The 22,388-nt window shown below is 50.3% G+C and overlaps 1 protein-coding gene across 3 annotated transcripts in view; it reads right to left on the bottom strand.

Annotated features, from left to right (window-relative positions):
- Positions 1-22,388, bottom strand: part of SLC39A11 (solute carrier family 39 member 11) — a 344,617-nt gene that overhangs the window by 56,959 nt on the left and 265,270 nt on the right. For all 3 annotated transcript variants that reach the window (XM_049637703.1, XM_049637702.1, XM_049637701.1), the window contains exon 7: positions 10,671-10,740. In XM_049637703.1, the coding sequence (XP_049493660.1) occupies positions 10,671-10,740 (70 nt within the window). The remainder of the gene's footprint in view (positions 1-10,670; positions 10,741-22,388) is intronic.

The following is a 22,388-nucleotide window of genomic DNA, read 5'->3' on the forward strand; positions in this document are numbered from 1 at the left end:
AGACTGTGGATGCCACTTCCAAACCAGTTCTCTTTCTGGGTAGGCCGGGGGTTGGGAGCTCCAATCCTGGAGCCCAGGCAGGGGCAGGAATGGGCCAGGCATCTATCTGTAGTGCCCGCGATGGGCAGGCCAAAGGAAAACAAAACAGAACAAAACAAAACAAAACAAAAAACAATACCTACAATGCAAAAAAAAAAAAAATATCCCACATCCTACACTGCCTTCCTGTATGCCAAGCACTGTTCCAGGTTCTTCGTGTATAAGAAATCCAGTTAAGTCTGTTGAAGTAGATGGACGCTATTATCGTTGTGACTACTTCTATGACTACTGATTACTGTGGGAATTTGCAGATTAGGAAACTGAGGCACAGAAAAAAGGCAACCCGTTCAGGTTCTACAGCCAGGGAGTGGCAGAGTCAAGATTTGAACCCAGGTGGTCTAGCTCCAGGATCCAGGTCCTCCAATATTCTGTGTTCTTGGGCTTGCTGGGCTGGGGAGAGGTGGGTGCTGCACCAGGGCCCCATGACTGGTTCTCACAGGTCTCACTGTGCCCCGCGCATGCGAGCGGCTGTGGGCAGAGGGCGCCCTATCTCCCTCCCGGTGAATGACACCTGCTTTGTTCCGGGGCTTGAAAACAGGTACACAAGTGTCTGGGGTTGACTGTGTCACTGTTCCTTGCCTTCTCTCAGATCACACCCTGAATCCCACATGGGGCAAACAAGCAGTCCGGGTGTGTGTGTGTGTGTGTGTGTGTGTGTGTGTTTGTATCAAGATTTACACCCCATAACTCAGACGTGCACTAAAAACCAATCTTTTTTTCCTATGATATGATCCCGTCCTGGATCCCTCATTTCCACACAGTAGCAGAAACAAAATCAGTATGACTTTTGCAAGTACATCATCCCGATCTGCGGAAACTGGTTTTCAGCACAGATAAAATACAGTAAGATTTTCAAGGTAGCATGATACACAGTAGTAGAATACAGGGGATGTTCAAGATCACCTTGTTGCATTGCCCGGCGGTGGGGGGTGGGGGGCTCAAACTGACGAATTTGTATGAAGAACATAATTACGTATTGAGTGGTGTTGGACAAGCTTTTCATGTTGTAAGTTGCTCTGAATTTGAATGGAGAGAGACAGAGGAAGATAAAGAGAAGTAAACTCCTATCTGAAAAGTAGAACGGATTTTGTTTTTCCCTGACCTTATGAACTGATTTTTGGTGATAAGTACACTGTTAACCGAGAGATACCTTATACAAGAATTGACTGACAGGGAGAGCCTATGATCGCAGCTTTCTATCGATGCCTTTACTTTGCAAAACAGAGAAGGTGACAGCTCTCCGTCCGTCCACATACACAGGGGACATTTTTATTGTCCCGCAAAGCCCAACAGTCCCGGAACCACAGATACAACCTGCCTCTCTTCACAAAATGCACATAAAAACTGAGGTTTAGATAGTAAGAGTCAAGGACACGGTCAGACTTCCAGGGGCTTGCTAGCCTGGGTCCCCTCTGCTTGACACAGAGGTACCATTGGAAGGACCGCGTGCTAAAATGAGCACATTTGCGAGCATTTTTCTGTCTCTGTAGCATCGTGTGTGTGGATGGATGGGTGTGGGAGTCACAATGCTGCTGCTGAAGGTTCACACCAAAGAATGTCCCCAACCTTCGAAGGAAACCATCTGCTAGGGGGAGACATGGCTCCCCTCTCCAGTACCAGCAGGGAGGGATGAATGACCGTCACTGGGCCTCCCGACGAGGTCACTCTGACATAGCTGACAGTCACCTTAGACTTGATGATGTGTGCCAGGAAAGGCGAGCAAAGGTCTGAAGAACCCTGACTTCCAGAACACCCAAAACCGATCGGGTTTTTCTTTGTATCCTTTCCAGTGGCTTTGTGCTCAAATAATGGTAATTATCCCAGCTGTCCTGGGAAGTATGGAAAGTCTGCCAGATTCGTGGGTGAAGCCAAACTAACATTAAACGGTTTCTCGTGGACAATCTCAGGCAGCAGGTAAATGATAAGTACACAGACTTTCACTCCTCCATCTGTTCACGTATCTGTGCACCCAGTGCAGGGAATGAATGGGCACCAGGCCCCACGATGGGCATATTTTGCAGGCAAGTGGCTATTAGGTTCCGGATTCTCTTTGTTATCAGCGGGGGAGTCCCCCAGGTGTGCAGGTAACAATGACATCTGTGTGTCTGCACAGACCTGGGGATGTGGAAGGCAAAGTGCCTGAAGGGGTGGGGGTGCTGCTATCCCCTCGAGAGGATAACCCAGTCCAAGAAAAATCTTGGGGGTTCTTGGGGACAGAACACGGGAAGTGGAGGGGGCTTACTGGCAAAATACTGTTACTTTTTTCATTGTTTCCTGTACCATTCTGCTCTTGCTGGGAGCATAAAAACCCATGGGAAGGGAGAAGGAGCCAGGAGAGAGAGTGGCGGAGGGCGGTAAGAATGCCGGGGTTCGGACAAGGAGACAGGACGGAGGCCATTCCTTTCTCGCCCTCGCTTCCCAGCCCCCAGCCCTGCCGGCTCCTTTCAGTCAGGCCTCCTGGAGCAAAGCACCTGCAGACTGTTCTCAGGAGGACTGTTGGAGAACCCCCAGGGGTTCTGAGGATGGGAGGGGCACTTCTTGAGGGTCAGTGGGGACGAGGGAAAAAGAAGGGGGCGCCCGGGTGGCTCAGTCGGTTGAGCGTCCACCTTCGGCTCAGGTCATGATCTCACGGTTTGTGGGTTTGAGCCCCGCGTCGGGTTCTGTGCTGATGGCTCGGAGCCTGGAGCCTGCTTCCGATTCTGTGTCTCCCTCTCTCTGTGCTCCTCCCCTGCTCATGCTCTGTCTCTCGCTCTCAAAAATAAATAAACATTAAAAAAAAATTAAAACAAAACAGAACAAAAAACCCTGTGGGGCGTGCTCGGGAACAGCTCTGTGGAGGGAACGGCTCTCCAGTTGCCTACAAGGAAGTGCTGGGGCCGAGTCTGGCTCTGTCCATGTGTTTGGCAGGCTTTTAGGCCCATCCTCTTTACTTCCAGGACGAATATACTAATTTTCGTAACATTGTTTTTTGAAGTCATTAGAAAAATAAAACATAAAGAAAAATCGAATGAATTTTTGGGTGTCTTGAAGTTAAGCCCGTTCACCCCACTGCTTTCCTACTGGTGCCGACAGTCACGGCCCCGAGGGACTTCCTGCTCTTTTCTGGTGCCTTCCACATCCACCCTCCTCTCTGTGCCGGGACCATGCAAAAACTTTGCTGTTATGCTGATGTGGGAAAATAACACGGCAGCGGAGCACCGTCAGGGCTGAATCCAATGAACTATTGGGGTCAAAATGGCAGGAATATAAAGATGTAACTATTTCGAGAAATGCACACAGCATTTTTATGAACTCGTATGTATATAACACGGGGTCTTAAAATTTGTAGGTGTGACTTCTGTCTGAGATCCACACTGCTTCAGCCATCCACGTGTCTCGACTGCTTTTGTCCCTTTGTCATTGTTTTGTCACCTGGCATCGATGATGGTCAGCCACCACACGGGGGCACTGTCCACCACCTGCTGCCTGCCTGCCCACACTTGCAAATTCCTCTCTCTCTCAGAATACAGGGTAAAGGGATCGGTGTGTGGGAGGACTGAAAAGAAGCATGTAAGAGAAAGAGCTGCCGATAGATAACTCTAGAATCCCGGGCAAGGTAGCTTGATGGGTTCAGGAGAAGGGCTTGTTTGCATAAAATAAAATGGAGAGCACAGTCTGCCGTCACACATACAGAACAGCACAAGAATTTGCTTTCTGGGGTGATTGAAGCGTGTGGCGGTGGGGTTTGTGGTGCGGGGAGCGGGGGAGGGAGTGTGTATTATTCTGCTGTGAAAGGGGTGGCAGTGGTTGGGTCAAGGGGTGAAAGGATCTCCTCTCCCGGGCACCTTCCTGACCTCATGCTGGGGCTGCGCTTCTCAGCCTGAAGACCAGTCTCCAGAGAGACGGGGCTGGGCTCTGGAACGGTGAGACCCAGAGCTGTGGGCACGTGGGGAGGTCAAGAGCGGCAGCCTGAGGCATGGAGAGTCTCTTGAGAATTCTCTGGAAGTCTGGCAGCTGGTCCTGCCACAGGGTGATCTAGGGACTTTGTAAGAGCGGCTTGACCCGTGCAGGCGATTACGGTAGATGTGTGAGTGGACTATGCTGAAGAAGTTTACACTTAGTTCTCTGAGACCCCTCCCCACCACAACAGTGAGGCCTGCTCTTGACCTTCTCTACATGTAATTGGCAAACCTATTTTCAATAATATTCTGGATCCAAAGTAGGGGGATTAATTGGACAGAGAGATGCACATAGGTAATGGGTCTTCCACATAAAGACATATCGACTGGTTACTGTTGACTAATGACCAGGAAAATGTGTCTAATGCCATTTTTTTTATTTATTTTTTTATTTTTTATTTTTTTTGTTCGTTTAAGCACGATCTTTTTTCAACGTTTTTTTTTTGTTTTTTTTTTTTTTTTGTTTTGTTTTTTTTTTTTTTTGGGACAGAGAGAGACAGAGCATGAACGGGGGAGGGGCAGAGAGAGAGGGAGACACAGAATCGGAAACAGGCTCCAGGCTCCGAGCCATCAGCCCAGAGCCTGACGCGGGGCTCGAACTCACGGACCGCAAGATCGTGACCTGGCTGAAGTTGGACGCTTAACCGACTGCGCCACCCAGGCGCCCCAAATGCCATTTTTTTTAATGTTTATTTATTTTTGACAGAGAGAGAGAGAGAGACAAGAGCGAGAGCAGGAGAGGGGCATAGAGAGAGAAGGAGATGCAGAATTCGAAGCAGGCTCCAGACTCCGAGCTGTCAGCACAGACCCTGACGCGGGACTTGAACTCACGGACTGTGAGATCATGACCTGAGCCGAAGTCGGATGCTTGACCAACTGAGCCAGCCAGGTGCCCCACCATTTTTGTTTCTAAACAAATGGCTGCTTAGTTGACTAATGACTGCTGTCTTAAATGATTGTTAATATACCAACACGTGTGTTGGTTTTTAAGCCAGGGAAAGTATATATCTGACTTATGATTTACCCCTTGATAAGGGAGGCAGACATACACTTTAAAATTTATTTTGATGTCCCTCCTGTGCAACTTAGTGAGCCACCTTAGGTCCAGATGCAGACTAATCCACCAGGCATCCCTTCCTAAGTATCTAGATGTCGGTTAGCATTAGCTGGTTGGGACACAAGAAACACATTCGAGGCGTATCTTGGGGATGTGCTTTGTGGATTATCCACAAAGACCATGAGTCTGCAGCCAGCCTCCTTGGCTACCCAGAGCCTGTTGCACCTGCCGGTCAGGGTATGTTCGTGGGTGACAAACGCCACCCAACGTGTGTGCTCAGTCAAAGCCTAAATAGGAAGTGGTCTGTATGTGAAGTGTAAATAGCCTTGCTCTCCCTGCTGGTTTGCATTATGCCTGCCGCTGAGTCAAGTGAGAGCCGAGGGCACGTTTCCTCCATCGGGAACATGTTCTTTGGAGGTAATGCCACTTCAGAAAGGAAAACTGTTTAAGCAGCAAACTCCCAAGGGACATGTGGTCTGAAGAATTTCTTGGTGGTGACACCAGAAGAAATTGCGAGGGGACCAGACTGGAGAGAAGAAAGCTATGTTTCCCTTGAATCACGGGCTTCCCTTTGCTGCCTGAGATGCTTCGTAGTTCAGAGGACACTGAATTCGGGACAAACAGTGCCACACCAGCTATCCAGTGAGGAAGGAGGGTGGATGGAGGGAAGGCATGGGGACAGGCGCCATAAAGGTGAAGTAACAGCATCCGAACACTGGGTGGCAGCAGCAGCCCTACGCAAATTACATGCCTGCCTCCTGCCTGAGTCCTGGTTGTGGAGAAATTCAATTAAGGATCGTGCCTCCTTGGGAGTCTTTATTTTATACCTTTCTTTTCTCCCGTGGTGGCTGCAGATATGTGGCTTCCAGATGCATTATTAACAGGGCACAAGAAAGAGGTCGTACAAGAGTTAGTTGGTGTCAGAGCATTTGCTGATGAATCTGCAGTAAAATTACGGTTTTCCTCCGAATTAGAGGTCTGCATACTTTGGTCTGCAAAGGGCCAGATGACTATAGACGCTCAGCTTTCGGCCTTGAGGTTCTGCGGCAACTGCCCGCCTCCATTATTACCAGGAGTTACGGACAGTATGTCAACAAATGAGTGTCGGCTGTGTTCGAAGCAAACGCCGTTTCCAGAACCGGGTGTGGGGCCGGACCTGGCCCGGGGGCTACAGTTTGCTGAGACCCCTAGGCTAAATGAAGAGCAGCTAGCTTGGTCCACGTGGGCCCCAGGCCCAGGCCAGGTAACTCTTGTTGCCAAGTACATGCAAATGCATCCTCTCGCCCTCGGGGCCCTCCCGGAGCCCTACGTGATTATGATTATCTAGGTCTCCCTACGCTCAAACCTGAATTCCCCCTTCTCCCTTCGGCAGGACAACAAAATCCGCCGACAGATGCCGTCTGGTGGGTCTGCATTCAAAGCTCTTCCTCCCTCCCCTCCTTGTGGTCTCCCTTCAGTCCCACATCCCTCGTCCTGCTCTGAGGGCACACAGCTGTGGGTGGTCAACACGGGTCCATCTATGTCCTGGCCTCAAATTATTCCACGGGAGCCAGATCACGGTTCAAACCACCTCTTGGGTTTTATCATTTCCTTTCCCTGCATATCAGAACCCACCCTAGCTGCCAACCTCTCGGTGCATGACGTGCCTTCTTAGCCGTCGGGCTCACCTTCCAGAAAGCACCGTGTGAGCTCCATCTCGGTGACTTCACCTCTCCGCCGGCCCTGAAAATGCCTTGGGACCTACCTGGGCCTTTCTTCACAATATTACCTGCCTCCATCGCGTCCACCAATTCAAGCTGACCATCCCCCCCGGTCCCGATGAAGTACCACCGTTCTATGAAGTGCCCCTGACACGAAGGAAGAGCCTGCCCTTCATCCACTGGTTTCTTAGTGACTCGGTTTGTAGCCCTTCCTTGGAGCTTACGCTGTGCCCTTCTTACGGTGTTACTGGTTTCACTGCCCACTAACCAATTATTTAGGCCATCTTTTCGGGTATTGATTTTCAATTATGTCACACTGCGGTCACAGAATGTGGTCTGAGTGGTATTGATTTGGGGGGCATTCCGACTTTTCTCTGCGGCACGGCGCTCATCAATTTTGGGAACCACGCGCACGCGGGCTTGACAAGAATGTCGGGTTTCTCATCGCCAGGCTGGGGCTCTACGCACATCCATGATGTATGTCGTGTTAACTTTTTATCTGCCTTCTCAGTGCCCGGGCGGGGAATCCTAACCCTTCACCATGACGACGGTTTTGTCTGACTTCCCTTGAAATTCTGTCCATTTTCCTTCCCCAGTGTGAGACTTAGGTTGCCAGGAGCGTACAGGTGCCCATCAGCCCGGGACACTGTTCCTCTTCCTGCAAAGTACTGACCTCCATTCTTTTTTTTTTTTTTTTTTTTTAATTTATTTTTGGGACAGAGAGAGACATAGCATGAACGGGGGAGGGGCAGAGAGAGAGGGAGACATAGAATCGGAAACAGGCTCCAGGCTCCGAGCCATCAGCCCAGAGCCCGACGCGGGGCTCGAACTCACGGACCGCGAGATCGTGACCTGGCTGAAGTCGGACGCTTAACCGACTGCGCCACCCAGGCGCCCCTGACCTCCATTCTTTATGTGGCTTTCTGCCCGAAAGTCTGGTTTGTCTGATTCCAAGACTGTAATACCTGCTTTCTTTTTGGCCAGGGTGCACCTTCCACCTTTTTTCACTCCTTTGTTTTCAAGCTTTTCTGTGTCATGTCTTAGGCGTGCCCCTCGTTCATCACCCGGAGCTGGGATTTCAAAAGGCAAAACCTGTCTCTTGTACAAGATGCGTTTAATCATCGGATGACTTTGCTTTTGCAGCCTGCCCTCCGGCATTAGCCTTGTTCTTTCTCCTTCTCCCTCGTGCCTTGGCTGGGGGCTCTTATCCATCACCATCCTCACCCCCTCCCCCCGCCCCCGGGGCATTTGAAAAGGAAGAACCCAAATCACGAACTGTAGGTGGATTTATGGGGGGGATGGCCTGATGGGGAGGGTCTGTTGGAGGGAGAACCTTCCCTCTCAAGATACTCTGGACACAGTGGTGACAACAGCAAAGCCCCACACGCTGTGGCTGAGAGTGGGTGGAGGGCGGGGGGTGGTGAGAACCCCCCAGTGGCTCCATTAGCAGGGGGTTTTTTGAGGCTGAAAATACCAAGACTGCCGCCCCAGCTCAATCCCAACTGGAAGGTGCTGTTGAAGGTTTATGTAACTCAGAGAGCGTCTGCTCAAGGGAAGAGAGGGGCTAGGTCGGAAAGACTGTTGCTCTACTTTCTTCAGGAATATTTATAAAGATTAGCAGAAAGTGCAGGTAATAGAATAGAGGGCCGTCCGAGTGGACACCCCGATGTCGCGGGAGACGTGGCTGGACTAAAGCCTGGCTGGGGGCAGGGCTGTCACTTGCCAGCCACCGACCCCCTGCAACGTGCACGGCGCCCGAGCTCCAGGAGGACCCGGCCTGTGGATGCTGACAGGCTCAGCTCCCGGGATCCTGCTGACTCGGAAGTTTCTCCTGGTCTAAGCGAGGCCAAGATCAAAACGGCTAAAAAGCCATACTCCCCGACCCTCTCCCCTCCCCCTCTCCCAGTGTGAGAAGAGCAGCCTGCAGGGCGTTAGGAATCACAATTAACCCTTGATTTTGGCGACATTTCTACATTATGAAGTCCCCTCTGCCCTCCCCCCACCCTCCATCAACCAGCTCATTTGGTTTTCACAATAGGTATCACATGAACGGATGATGCTGGAGGAACCCACCAGTTTGACAGGTGGGAAAAAGAAGTTGAGAACAGGGGAAATTTCGACTTGGAACATGCCGGCCCACATGCACGTCTGGGGCCTCAAGGAGCACACATGTCCCTTAACATGTAGCATTAGAATTTAAAGACCTACAGGGGGGCGCCTGGGTGGCTCAGTCGGTTGAGCGTCTGACTCTTGACTTTGTCAACTTGAGTCATGATCTCAGGGTTGTGAGTCTGAGCCCTGCGCCCTGCGCCGGGCTCCGTGCTGAATGTGGAGCCTGCTGGGGATTCTCTCTCTCCCTCTCTCTCTGACCTCCCCCAAAATTAAAAAAATAATAATAAATAAAGACCAGCAGAGACTACACTTAACACAGGGGTCCCACATTGGCTGAGGAGCTAAAAGGAGGGGATGGGGCATAAAGAAGCCTCACATAAGTTCAGCAGCTGAGGGAGGGCGGGAAAGGGGCTCTGTGAGAAATGAGTTCCTGACAAGCAGGGGAATAGAAACCAGGTTGATCACTGAAGGAGGCGGGGCCACTGCCACAGGGGGAAAAAGTCGGTCAGAAGGCAGAGAAATGAGCTAGATGCAGGGGTCAGAAACCAGCGGCCCCCAGGACCATCTCTTGAACATGAATCATATTTTTAAAATAATTGTGCCTTGAGATAGTGCATGTGCTGCCCGGTTGAGGTTTACCTCTGTCCTCACTGTTCCTAACTGTCTCCACCCCAGGATGGTCTCCACTCAATTTCTTGCCCCTTAGTCTTCTGAAGGCACCTGAGTTTGCCACCCTTGGATGGAAGGGTCCTCCCTGCTCTCCTCCAGCCCAAGGCTGTAGTATTCACGGTCCTGTAGGCACAAGAGACCACGTAGAACACATCTCCATTATGGGTACAGGATAAGCCATAAGCCTCCGTGGTCCCGAGACGATCGCCTTGCCTAGGCCCTGTGTGGGGCCAGGGAGGTAGAAGAGAAGAAGAACTTAGAAGGCACAGACTGTCTGCGGAAAGACTGTCTATGGACATGAGGAGTCAAGGACAGCAGTGAGTTTGGTTTGAGCAACCGGGTGCAAGGGGGTGATGGGGAACCCTGGAGGAGGGACAGGTTTTTGCAGGATGGCAGCAGGAGACAATAAGCTCAACTTTGGAAATGCTGAGCGTGGGGATCCTGAAAAACATTTGAGTGGAGATGTCTGCAAGGTAGCTGGACCCGTAGGTGTAAGTTCCAGAAAACAGTCTAGGCTGAAGATCAACATTGGCATCACCAGCAAATGGATGGAAAATGAAGTCTCGGGAATGGAGGAGATTCCCCAAGGAGAGTACACTAAGTGAGAAGAAACGATGCCCCAGAGATGGATCCCAGGCAACATCAACATTTCAGAGAGGGCCGCAGGACGAGAAGCCCACAGAAGAATCTGTAGAGGAACAGGAAGTGGGGGGAAACCAGGAGAGCGCAGGGTCCGGAAAAAGAAAGGAGCGGCTTCAAAAAGAGGGAGCAGTTGAGAGCATCAGTTGCTGGCTTTGTTAATTTTTTTTTTTTTTTTGTCTTTAGTCTTTATACTTTTAAAGGATTTGGAGAACGCAGACGATTATTTCCATGTTGTGTTTTCAAAGCGGTTACCCATTAGATAGCTCATCTGACAAACGGCGTAAACCAGCTTGTTTGATGGAACCCCTCTCTCAGGCAAGTTTCACCTGACCTCCCCCACCAACTTCCACCAGTCTTGGCCCTCTGGGGCCAGGGGTGCCCATCGAGGTAATAAGCATTTCCAGAGCACCACTGGGTATGGTGCCAGGCTCTAGGGAGCAGGTGCTGGCTTACCTGGCACTCTCAAAGGTGGCGGATGCCGTCTTTTCCACAGCCCCAAATCCGACGCCAACAGCAAGACCCTCTGAAATGGAATAAAAAAGCATGAAGGGTTAGGAGCAATTTTCGAACAAGGTTCATTACCATCGCTGGGTCAGGTGAGACCGCATTAGGCTGCCAGTAACAGAAAACCTACATAACTGGAGTTTAAACCCAGGGTTGGCTGGCAACGGTCTGGGGGCCAAATTCAGCCCACTGCCTATTTTTGTATGGCCTGAAAGCTAAGAACGACGTTTACATTTTTAAATAACTGGAAAAAAAAATCAAAGAAAGAATAGTATTTCATGACACATGAAAGTTATATAATTTTAGTGTTCACAAATAAAGTTTTATTGGCACACTGCCATGCTTAGTTTGTTGACAAGTTGTCTGTGGCTGCTTTTGCGCTACATCAGCAGAGATGAGTAGTTGTGATAGAGAACATATGGCCCAAAGACCTACAATATTTACCGTCTGGCCCTTTACTGAAAGAGCTTGATGACGGGCTCCTAAGCTAAACACATAGGGTTTTATTTAGCTTGCGCAACAAGAAGTCCGAGATTGGTGCAGGGGTCCAATGATGTCTTCCCAGACATTCGAGGGGCCATCTTGAAATGGTAGACTGTTACAGTCTACTCTGAGATGGTGTGGCTACAGTCTAGCTTAAGCTTGGGGATGGACAAGATGATTCCCCAAGTCCTCTCCAGAGGGACTAGTAAGCCTGCCAAGGCTACCAACACTCTGACTTTGATCAAATGTGGAAGAACACTGCTTGTCTACAAGTATCTGATGGAGAAGGAAAGGTTACAGAAAAATGGTCCAGTGGCCTGGGACCAGTGGGGTAGAACCATAATGTTAAGACATTTTCTGGTATCTGTGGGACAGTTTAAAGACCCCCTGAGTCATAACAGGAAAGAGACCTACCAATACTGGTCAGAATCAAGACCAAGGGCTTTTGGGGCCAGGAGGAACTTTTTTGTTATAAAGAGAGAAGAGGGAAAAATCCACTGAGAAGGGCTTGTCTTCTTTTGGGATTCACCGCCTCTTTGAAACGCCTCTTTTTATCCTTTGTGTCCTTTTTAGTTGGGGTGGGCCAAGGATGCTAGGATTCTAGGAGGCACCTGGAGACAGAAGAGCTGCTCACACTTGTCCCATGTGAGAGGGTAAGAGCTCACCCATTATCTAGTCTGGTTCACCGAGGGACCACAATGGGGTTTGGAGTCCAAACAGCCTGCTAAGGCCTAAAGGGCTCTTTTCTTCCCTCACCTTACCCTTTGTGCTTCAATCTCCTGTGGGGACCCTATGGGGTGGCAACTGGAGGTTGCTGGTTGAGAATTTGGGGTCCTCATGCTCCTCCAAATATCTTCCCATATTCCTCATAATGACCAATGGTGGGATACAGAATCCTAGGACTTTAGAGGTAGAGGAAACCCCAGAGATCACGTGGCATGACTCTTGGGCCACTGCCAGGCTCAGAAGTTATCGGTTTGGTTGGGGTGGGGGGTGGGGCGGGGGGGGGAGGTTTTTCCAAAACCAGATGGCAGACAGCACCCTCCCAGCATGCCTAGCACACTCCAGAGCCGGCTGCAGAGAAGCCCCTGAGACACTGCGTCAACAGGCTCTGGGGCCGAAGTGGCCAGGCAATCAACACCACCAGAGCAACCACATGTTTCAGAATCGAGGCTTTAAAGACTGCTTTATTTTTATATAATTGTTAAGGCTCCTGATGTAAATTCTAAAAAAAATTTTTTTTACATTTATTCATTTTTGAGAGAGAGAGAGAGAGACAGAGTGCGAGCAGGGGAGGGGCCGACAGAGAGGGAGACACAGAATCCGAAGCAGGCTCCAGGCTCCGAGCTGTCAGCCCAGAGCCCGACACGGGGCTCGAACTCATGGACCGTGAGATCATGACCAGAGCCAAAGTTGGATGCTTAACCGACTGAGCCACCCAGGCGCCTTTAAAAAAAGAAATTTTTTTTAACATTTATTCATTTTTGAGGGACAGAGAGAGACAGCTGTGGTCTCTTGTGAGCAGGGGAGGGGCAGAGAGAGAGAGGGAGACACAGAATCTGAATCACAGAAGCTGCCGGTGCCCGCGGTCATGAGATCAGAAAGCTGGAGGACATCTCCGATGCTTCTTCCATTTGACCAGTCCCCATACCCTCAGAGACTCCAGTGTTTCCAAAGCTGCTGTCCTCATTCTTGTTTTGTGCCCAAACAGCCAAGCCCTCAGCCGGCTCTCAGCGGTGACTGCGGGTCTCCAAGGCAAAGAACTTCACCAGGGACCCCTGACCCACTGGGGAGGGGTGTCAAAAGCTGGGGAGGGACTAAGCGGTGTTTTATAACATCAGAGGGGCATCTCCCTTCCTTTGAAAAAAAAAATGTGCTTTTCTAAAGTATAAACAACAGCTGGTTGGCTCTTTTGTTAAAGATTTTACTCTAATCAGTCACTTTAATGTAAACGATAGCGCAGCCCAGAGCAACAGGACCTATATTAATCAGGGAACTAACCCCTTCTGGTTATTCAGCAAAAGCCCCAGCACTTGGACTCACAGTAGCTCTGGGAGGTTGGGCAGGGGAGTAACCAGTTAAGGCAGGAAAAAATAGCGTCTGCCCAAAGGGATGCAGCCCCGAGCAGCTGAGCCAGGTCCCCCACTCCCCCCCACCCGTTTGCCAACCTGCACTTGTGGCTTTCTCCCAGGTGTGGGTGGCAAGAGCTGGCATCCGAATCCGTACTCTGAAGGGGTTTGGAGCAGTGAATGCATAGTCCCTCTGCCCCCACCCTGTACCTGGGCCAATAGTGCGGAACATTCTGTGATGATCTGCACATGAAGCGGGTCCCTCCTCTCTGCTCCAAAAGCATAAGCTGTGTCCTGGGGGGGGGGGGGGGGCAAGCAGTTTCCCACCGCCAGGCGAAGGGCAGGTGCTGGGGAAAGAAATGCAATTGCTACCTTGTCCGAAGGTGGAATAGAGCCTGGCAGAGAAGCTAATGAGAGACCAAGATAAATTACACGCGCAGAAAGAACATAAATAAAAGAATTAAGGCAGATATTTAAGATCAACAGATGGCAGAAAGAACCCGCTGGGTGGAGAAGGAGCAGAGGAAAAAATTGCCGACTGGTGCTCACACCCCAGGTGTTCCACCAAAAGTACAAATTAGGAAGGTAATTAAGACAAGAAACCCAAGTGACTGGAATATTATCAGTGAGCCGCTGCCTCTTTTCACAGCCACTGCCATTAACTCGGGTGCAATGAGAGAGAAGATAAATCCCAGATCTGTAGTGGCGCATCTGGCAGATAGAGGGTGGGCAAGGCAGAGTCCTGAGGACAAGCCAAGCCGGAGAATAGGCTCAGAAAGCCCGGGCCGCCCCCGCCGCCCTCCTGCGGGGTTGGACGGCAGGTGCGTGTGCGTCCCTCCCTCCATCTCCCCACCCTCCTGTGTCTCCATCCCATCTTGTCCCCCACCGGGGAGAAGAATAACAAAAACGCTACGGCTCAGGTCCGGTATGTTATTTAAGGTTCCTCTAGAAATGGAAGGAGGATAACGATGCTTCGCGTACAGGATGATGTGCCCGGGGAAGGCTTTCTCGCTACGGACACTGTCTTGTACGAGGCCGGCCTAGACATCTTACGACGTTGAGCCGCATCCCTGGCCTCTGCCCACTAGATGCTGGCCACGCCCCCTCCCCATGAGGGGTGCTAGTCAAAAATGTCTCCGGGCACTGCCTAATGTCCCCTGGGGAAATATCGTGGCCTGTTGAGAACCACTGGCTTCCCATCGAGGGGAGGCATTTTGAAACTATTCTAGAACGCTCTAAGAGTTTAAGTAGATGGTAGGAAAATGAACAGTTAAAAACTAGTGTCTTGGCCTGCTCCGGCTGCTATAACCAAATACCATAACCCGGGTGGCTAATAACTAACACGAATCCATTTCTCAACAGTTCTGGAGGCTGAAAGTCCGAGGCCAAGATGCTGGCAGACGGGGTGTCTGGTGAGAGCCTCCTTCCGGGTTCACAGACGCACCTTCTTGCCATGTCCTGACGTGGTGAAGGGCGAGGGACCTTTCTTAAGCCTCTGTAACAGACTCTAATCCCTGGGTTCCCATCTTCAACCTCCTGATATCATCACCTTGGGGGGCAGGATTTCAGTGTATGAATGTGGGGAAGGATACGAACGTTCGGACCATAGCAACTAATATTTTCTTTTTCCATTGAGGGCTAGCCATTTCTTTGTTGTTGTTTTCTTTTTAATTTTTTAACATTTATTTTTGAGAGACAGAGTGCTAGTGGGGGTGGGGGGGGCAGTGGGCAGAGAGAGAGGGAGACACAGAATCTGAAGCAGACGCCAGGCTCTGAGCTGTCAGCAGAGAGCCTGACTCAGGGCTCAAACCCACAAACTGTGAGATCACGACCTGAGCCGGAGTCAGACATTTAGCTGGACTGAGCCACCCAGGCGCCCCTACTGTTCCTTTGTTTTTAAGGGCATGGTGGGGGGAGGGGAATAGTTCACAGGTCTTCTCCAAGAGACCTTGCCAGCCTCCAAAACAGTTGACGTAGGTGACATTTCAGCTCTGCCTGACATTCACGGGTGTCAGGTCACATGGGGGATGGGAGGGAAAGCCAGCATGGGGTCAGGAGAAATGTGGTTACTGGTTCAGCTGAGCTGCTGTGGGGACACCCCTCCTCTCCCTACCTGGTTATGCTCCTCTCCATGTGGGCCCGGCTGTCAGATGGTCTCAGCAAGACAGAGCCTTCTGAGATACAGATTTGGGTGTCTGGGGCACTCAGGCCAGGGCTAAAGACTGTGGGGGGTCTCATCTCCCTGTCCTGGGCTCTGCCACTCTCTCACCACAGCTCATGATTACATTCCTCTTGGGTGGCTTTCACACTGGGGGGCAGTGAACTAAACCCTCAGTCTGTCACTTAATGCGCTGATGGGAAGCCTCGGTTCTCCAGCCACTGCCTCTGCTGTTCCTTCTTTGCATCTCAGGGTGGTCGTGCAGGGGCCATGGGATCTCCTGATTACTCAACTTTCAATGCTCTAGCTGGGTCTCTGGTTTAAGCGTCCTTGCTATCGGTTCTAGACATTACAGCCAAAAGCCATTTAGAGAAGGTCAACACAATGGTCATGAAGGAAATGAGGGATGTTATGACTTTTTCCCCTCGATTCAAAAAGTATTAAATTTAAGACAGCAGCTCACAGCCTGTGGGGGCTTAATATTAAACATGGCTGCCGGGGCTCCTGGCTGGCTCATTCGGTAGAGTGTGTGACTCTTGATCTCAGAGTTGTGAGTTTGAGCCCCAAGCAAGAGATTAGCCAAGTAATCTCTTGGGTGTAAAGACTACTTAAAAATTTCAACAAGAGGAGCGCCTGGGTGGCTCATTGGGTTAAGTGCTGGACTTCGGCTCAGGTCATGATCTCATAGTTCATGAGTTCCAGCCCGTGTTGGGCTCTGTGCTGACAGCGCAGAGCCTGGAGCCTGCTTTGGATTCTGTGTCTCCCTCTCTCTGTGCGCCTCCCCTGGTTGTGTGCTCTCTCTCTCTCTCAAATAAATATATATTTTTTTAAAAAGTTCAACAATAGCCAAATTATGGAAAGAGCCTAAATGTCCATCGACTAATGAATGGATAAAGAAGATGTGGTGTATATATACAATGGAATATTACTCAGCGATCAAAAAGAATAAAATCTTGCCATGTGCAACAATGTGGATGGAACTAGAGTGTATTATGCCAAGCGAAATATGTCAATCAGAGAAAGATAAATATCATATGATTCCATTAATATGTGGAATTTAAGAAACAAAACAGATGAACATAAAGGAAGGGAAGGAAAAGTAAGATAAAAAAGAAAGAGGGAGACAAACCATGAGAGACTCTTAAATACTGAGAACAAACTGAGGGTTGCTAGAGGGAGTGGGGGGAATGGACTAAATAGGGGATGGGCATTAAGGAGGGCACTTGTTGGGATGAGCACTGGGTATTAAATGTTAAGTGATGAATCACTGAGTCCTACTCCTGAAACCAATATTACACTATATGTTAACTAACTTGAATTTAAATATATTAAAAAATTTTTTGGAGGGCCGCCTAGGTAGCTCAGTCAGTTAAGCGTCCGACTTCAGCTCAGGTCATGATCTTGTGATTCATGGGTTCGAGTCCCACATGGGGCTCTGTACTGACAGCTCGGAGCCTGGAGCCCGTTTCAGATTCTGTGTCTCCCTCTCTCTCTGCCCCTCCCCTACTCTCTCTCTCTCTCTCTCTCTCTCTCAAAAATAAACATTAAAAACATTAAAAAATGTTTTTAAGTAATAAAATCTTAAAACAAACAAACAAACAGCTGCTGCCACCAGCACCACCAACAGCAAATCCCAAAGGTGGAGAAATGAGGTGAAAGAGGACAACTTACTTGTTCTCATCTCTACTGAGGACCGAACAAGGGAAAAATGACTCATATTGCAGCTGGAGGGATTCAGACAAAGGGGAAACATTACCTTGAGGGAGGAGGTTCTTGAAACGTATGACATACCTCACTGAACGGGGGTTGAAAATACTCCTTCCCTGGGAGAAAAGTGGCCTTTGCCCCTGCTGAGCTGCTTCCCAGGCAGGGATGACCATGGATGTGGTGATAGGCGGGATTGAAAAGAATGGAGAGGGTGGCCTTGTGTTGGCCCTTGTGGACACATGATGCTTCAACATTAAATAGGGGCTCAGTCCTAGAGCGAGTCCAAGCTGCCACTTATATGTTCCCAGGTCTTCATGGGTTATTTATTTAAAAAAAATAGCAATATAACCATCTTGGGGCATCTGTGGCTGGAGGGGACCGTGTGGGCAATGGGGGCCGTGAGGAAGGGGGCATGCCCAACCCCAGTGGCAACGGGAGCCTTCAAGGATGCTGGGTGAGCCCAGTTTTGGTTCCTCCCCTGCTCCTGCCCGTCTTGGCACTGTCCCTGGGCTGGGAGGGGTGTGACCTGCTGGATGAGGAGGCAGTGTCACATCATACTATGGGAGGGATTTCCTGGCCATAAGGACTTGCTTTTGGCTGTCGGGAGGGTTCACCCATCTGGTGTGGACACGCCTGCTGTCTTTATTTCCACTCTGAACCCACAACTTGGCTGGGCCTTCTGGGGAGACTGGCCCAAATATACTGATTCCCCCACTTGGCCTGTCGTTGGCCACATGCAGATTTCCAGCAAGAAGGGAAAGCAGCAAGGCAGGATCTCTGATCATATTAAGTGAGATGTTGGTACAACCAGCCAGGTATTGCCACAGAATCCCTGTGGGGTCTGGCAAACACCCCATAAAGGATAAAAATGATCTACTTAGTGTTATTTTTTGAAAAAGTATTTGGACACACTTTCTAATATGGATTACTAGCCCTGCTATTTGTATTGGGTAAAGTCAACAGTTGGGAAAGACAGGTGTTCCAGGAGAGATGAATCGAGCTCAAATTCTTATCAGTGTCAATAGGCATGTCTTAAGACCTTATTAAGAGATGTTGATAAGTAAAGATATTCCATCATGGATCTCCCTCTAATTAAAATAAACACTCCCTAATTAACATTTGCAAGTGTGCTTTTTTTGGCATAGTCTACTGTCTCCAGTTGGGTTCCAGCGAAGGACCCAAAGGAACTACTGTCCTGTGGTCCTTGCCGCCTCCAACCCCAGCAGACAGCAGAGAAGGAGGCATCTCCTTGTTGGTAGAAATGAGGACGGATGGCTCAGCCGCATCTTTAAACAAGTGAAGGCATCTTGTTGAATATCCACATCCAAGAGTCAATTTCAATTTGCTTCAGTTTTCAGCAACCAGACAAAGATCAGATCCCTGTGTTCCCGTGGAGAAAAAGGAAGGGAAGGCCTTTGCTGGTACAGAAGATGCTGGGCAATTCCAGCCCACAGGTCCTGCTTCATGCCCAGGCTCAGGACTCTAGCCAGGCCCCCTTCACCATGTGCCACTGTGGCCACAGTGCAGCTTGCCCTCCAGGTAAAGGATAAACTTGCAGACCTAGGGACATGCCAGGTGTCATAGAGGGCCAGATCAGGTGTGGTAGGGGGACCAGACCAGGTGTGGTAAGGGGGCCAGGACAGGTGGGGTAGGGGGTCCAGACCAAGTGTGGTAGGGGGGCCAGACCAGGTGTGGTAGAGGGGCCAGGAAAGTTGTGGGAGGGGGGCCAGACCAGGTGCAGTAGTGGGGGTGTGAAACCAGGTCTAGTAGAGGGCAAGACCAGGTGTGGTGGAGGGGCCAGGCCAGGGGTGTGTGTGTGGGTGGGGGGGGGGGGGGGGGCAGATGAGGGGGGGGTGGGGGGGGCGGGGCAGACCAGGTGCAGTAGAGGGCCAGACCAGGTGTGTTAGGGGGCCAGAGAAGCATCATGGTCTCTGCTCTCCAAGCCCCTGCCCAATCACCTGGTCACCGAGCTTCCTCTCCCCACTTGCAGAGGCCCCGGTGTGCAGAGGAGCATCCAGGTGCTTGAATCTGACAAATTCACACTATTTAAGTGCACAACTTTCTGTTCTATAATTTACCAACAAATCCTTTTGAGATTTAGGAAGCACTGAAAACCCAAGAAGCTCTACAACCATGAAGAGGCAGGACAATGGATCCTAGGCGGTCAAAAGTGTGGCCTCTATAGAATTATTTTCCCAATACAAGTGTACCCTGCGATGATGGGCTTATTTGAAGCCAGGGCTGCAGGTGGAATTTCTGTTCGGTGGCGCCCACCCCCCCAGGCAATGGGGAGCCCCCCCACCCCCCCGGCACCACGCTGCATGCTTAAGCATCCCACCCCCGATCTCAATCTCCCAGGTGGTGAAAACTGCTCTGAGGTGGGACAGAGTTCCAGGAAAGAGAGGAAAGCATGGCCAAAGCCACCCGTGGCACCGTCCCTGCTCATAGTTCACCAACCACTGGAAGGAAGCCATAGCAGGAATTCAGCCAGAGAACCTGCCTCACTGAAAATGCCTGTAGTGGACACACACACACCCCTAACAGCCCAGCTTCTCGAGGCTTCATGAAAAGGACGCTCTTCTCCACAAAAAGACGGGATTCCTGGGACAAGGCAAAGCCAGGGGAGCAGGGAGTCGGCTGTCCCCCAGCAGCATGCTGCTGTCACCCATTCTGTACTCCGTGGGAATTACCCTGCCCAGGGACCTTGAAGCCCTCGGGTGGTAGCTGACACCTGCTGGTCCTCCCTGGGGTTCATCATGAAGAGTCACTGGTCACTGCAGTCTTGGTCCCAGGAGGACGGAGCTGCCGAGCTGCAGGGACAGGCAGCCTGGGACAGGCTGTCTTGTGAGTGCAGCTGTGAGCTGGTCCACCTGCCTGCCTCCTCCCCCACAGCCCACGCATGGGGTACAGCCAGCTTTGGGACATGCCTGAAAGCTGAACGGTTTGGGAGGTATGAGGGGGACTGATTCATGGTTCTGTGACTCCTGTGGACTTGAGGGCCAAAAGAAACTGGGAGGAAAGAATTTTTTTTAACCCCCTTGAAGGACTTACGAACAAAATTAGACTCTGGCAGTTCTCTTAGAATGATGAACGACCTAAGGCACAGGTTCAATTTACCATTCCCCGTACCCAACTCCCACCAAAGTATTTCTTCTTCTTTTTTTTCTTTTTTTTTATTATTTTCAAGAGAGAAGGGGATGGGGAGGAGCAGGGAGAAAGGGACACAGGATCTAAGGTAGGCTCTGTACTGTCAGCTCAGAGCCCGATGCGGGGCTCAAACACATGAATCGTAAGATCATGCCCTGAGCCGAAATCACGAGTTGGATGCTCAACCGACTGAATCACCCAAGCCCTCCACCACCAAAGTATTTCTAAAAGCCAGGCAAGAAACAGCTGTTGATGTCTCAGACACTGTTGTGTTTCGCTACATTGATGGCCAGCACTATAATACAATGACTGTATGGGGCGAGGTGGGGCAGGGGCAGTGGGGAGCAGTATTTTCCTTAGAGGGAGCAGTAGCATTTCACAAGGATGTCAACAGAGGAGGAAAATAGTGTCTGCCCTCTCTGCGCCAGTCCTGTGATCGCCGTGCACCCAGCGGTGGCTTCCGGGCTCCTCAGGGTGGGCCCTCTGTGGTCATGGCCACCTTGCACGGACCTGTCCTCCTGGCCACGGCTGACTGGGCACTTGGTCAAGTGGGCGCAGTGAGAGCTGGGATTTTTCCATGGAGCAGGAAGAGGGCCAGGCAGCCACAGGAAGGGAAGGTCAGGAGCCATCATTATCCTCATTCTGTATCGCGTAGGAGAAGCTGGTCTACGGAAGGAGACGGTGTAGCCGGCATGTGACGAGAAGCAGCGATGGATAAAGCAAAGTGTCTGTGTCTATTTTTCATTTATCCCTGAAGCCTGGAGCACGGCTGGGGCTCTGTCCTTCCTGTGACTATGTGAGATGTGGCAACGTCCTTGCCACCCCCCACTATTTTCCTAAAGCCGTTTGAGTTCTCGCTCTGCAACTTGCAACCCAAAGCCTCGATAATTCAGCCAAAGTCGGTCCCAGGTACACTATGTTCATCACCTAAACTGACCTAATTCAACCCTAGTTCGATTGCCAAATTGATACTGTTACTGTATTTTCCAGAGAGGTAAACCGGGGTTCAGAGCGGTCAAACAATATGCCCAAAGTCACACACTTCTTGAGCCGTTCAGCCTGTGCGTTCCTTCTTTTTCATAGTGCACCACACGGGCTTCTTCATTTAGTTGACCATTACGCCTCCTCTCCTACTGGGAACTCAAAGGGCTGAGAATGGCATCAGTGTCAGCAAGGGCATCCATTTGGACACCGTCTTTAATCTGGTCCTTTCAACAACCCCGTAAGATGGGTATACTCTTAGCCCTGTTGGAGACGTGGAGACCGGTCCTCTGCTGCCTTCCACGACTCCTGTTCAAATCCTCCTTAGCACTATCACCATTTCTGTTGCCACCATCTCCATATATTTGAACATCCTTTTACTTTCCCTAAGACTTTAGGCACATCAGGGGCGCCTGGGTGGCTCAGTCGGTTAAGCATCTGACTTCGGCTCAGGTCATGATCTCGCGGTCTGTGAGTTCGAGCCCCACGTCGGGCTCTGTGCTGACAGCTCAGAGCCTGGAGCCTGTTTCAGATTCTGTATCTCCGTCTCTCTCTGACCCTCCCCCGTTCATGCTGTCTCTCCCTGTCTCAAAAATAAATAAACGTTAAAAAAAAATTAAAAAAAAAAAGACTTTAGGCACATCAAAATGTTTCATTTTATATTCTTACTTTGAACCTAAAAAATGGTTATTTTAAATCATGCTACTCACTACTTTTTAATCAAAGCAATACACCTACACATGGAAGAAAACATTCAAAATGCTCAAAAAAGTCTAAAGTAATACATTTCCCCATCTCAATCCCCATTCCCTAGTTCCCCTCCTATGAGGCGGCGTATGTTTTCTAAGTTCTAACTTTTCATTCTCCAGTGGGTGCCACTGTAACTTTACATAACTTTGAATATTAATACATTTGCTTTTTTAAAACAATTTTTTCATGTTTATTTATTTTTGAGAGAGAGAGACAGAGCGTGAGCAGGGGAGGGGCAGAGAGAGAGGGAGACACAGAATCGGAAGCAAGGCTCCAGGCTCTGAGCTGTCAGCACACAGCCTGACGTGGGGCTCGAACCCACGAACTGTGAGATCATGACCTGAGCCAAAGTCGGACGCTCAACCGACTGAG

Source organism: Panthera uncia, chromosome E1 (assembly GCF_023721935.1).
Source record: "Panthera uncia isolate 11264 chromosome E1, Puncia_PCG_1.0, whole genome shotgun sequence".
Classification (NCBI taxonomy): Eukaryota; Metazoa; Chordata; class Mammalia; order Carnivora; family Felidae; genus Panthera; species Panthera uncia.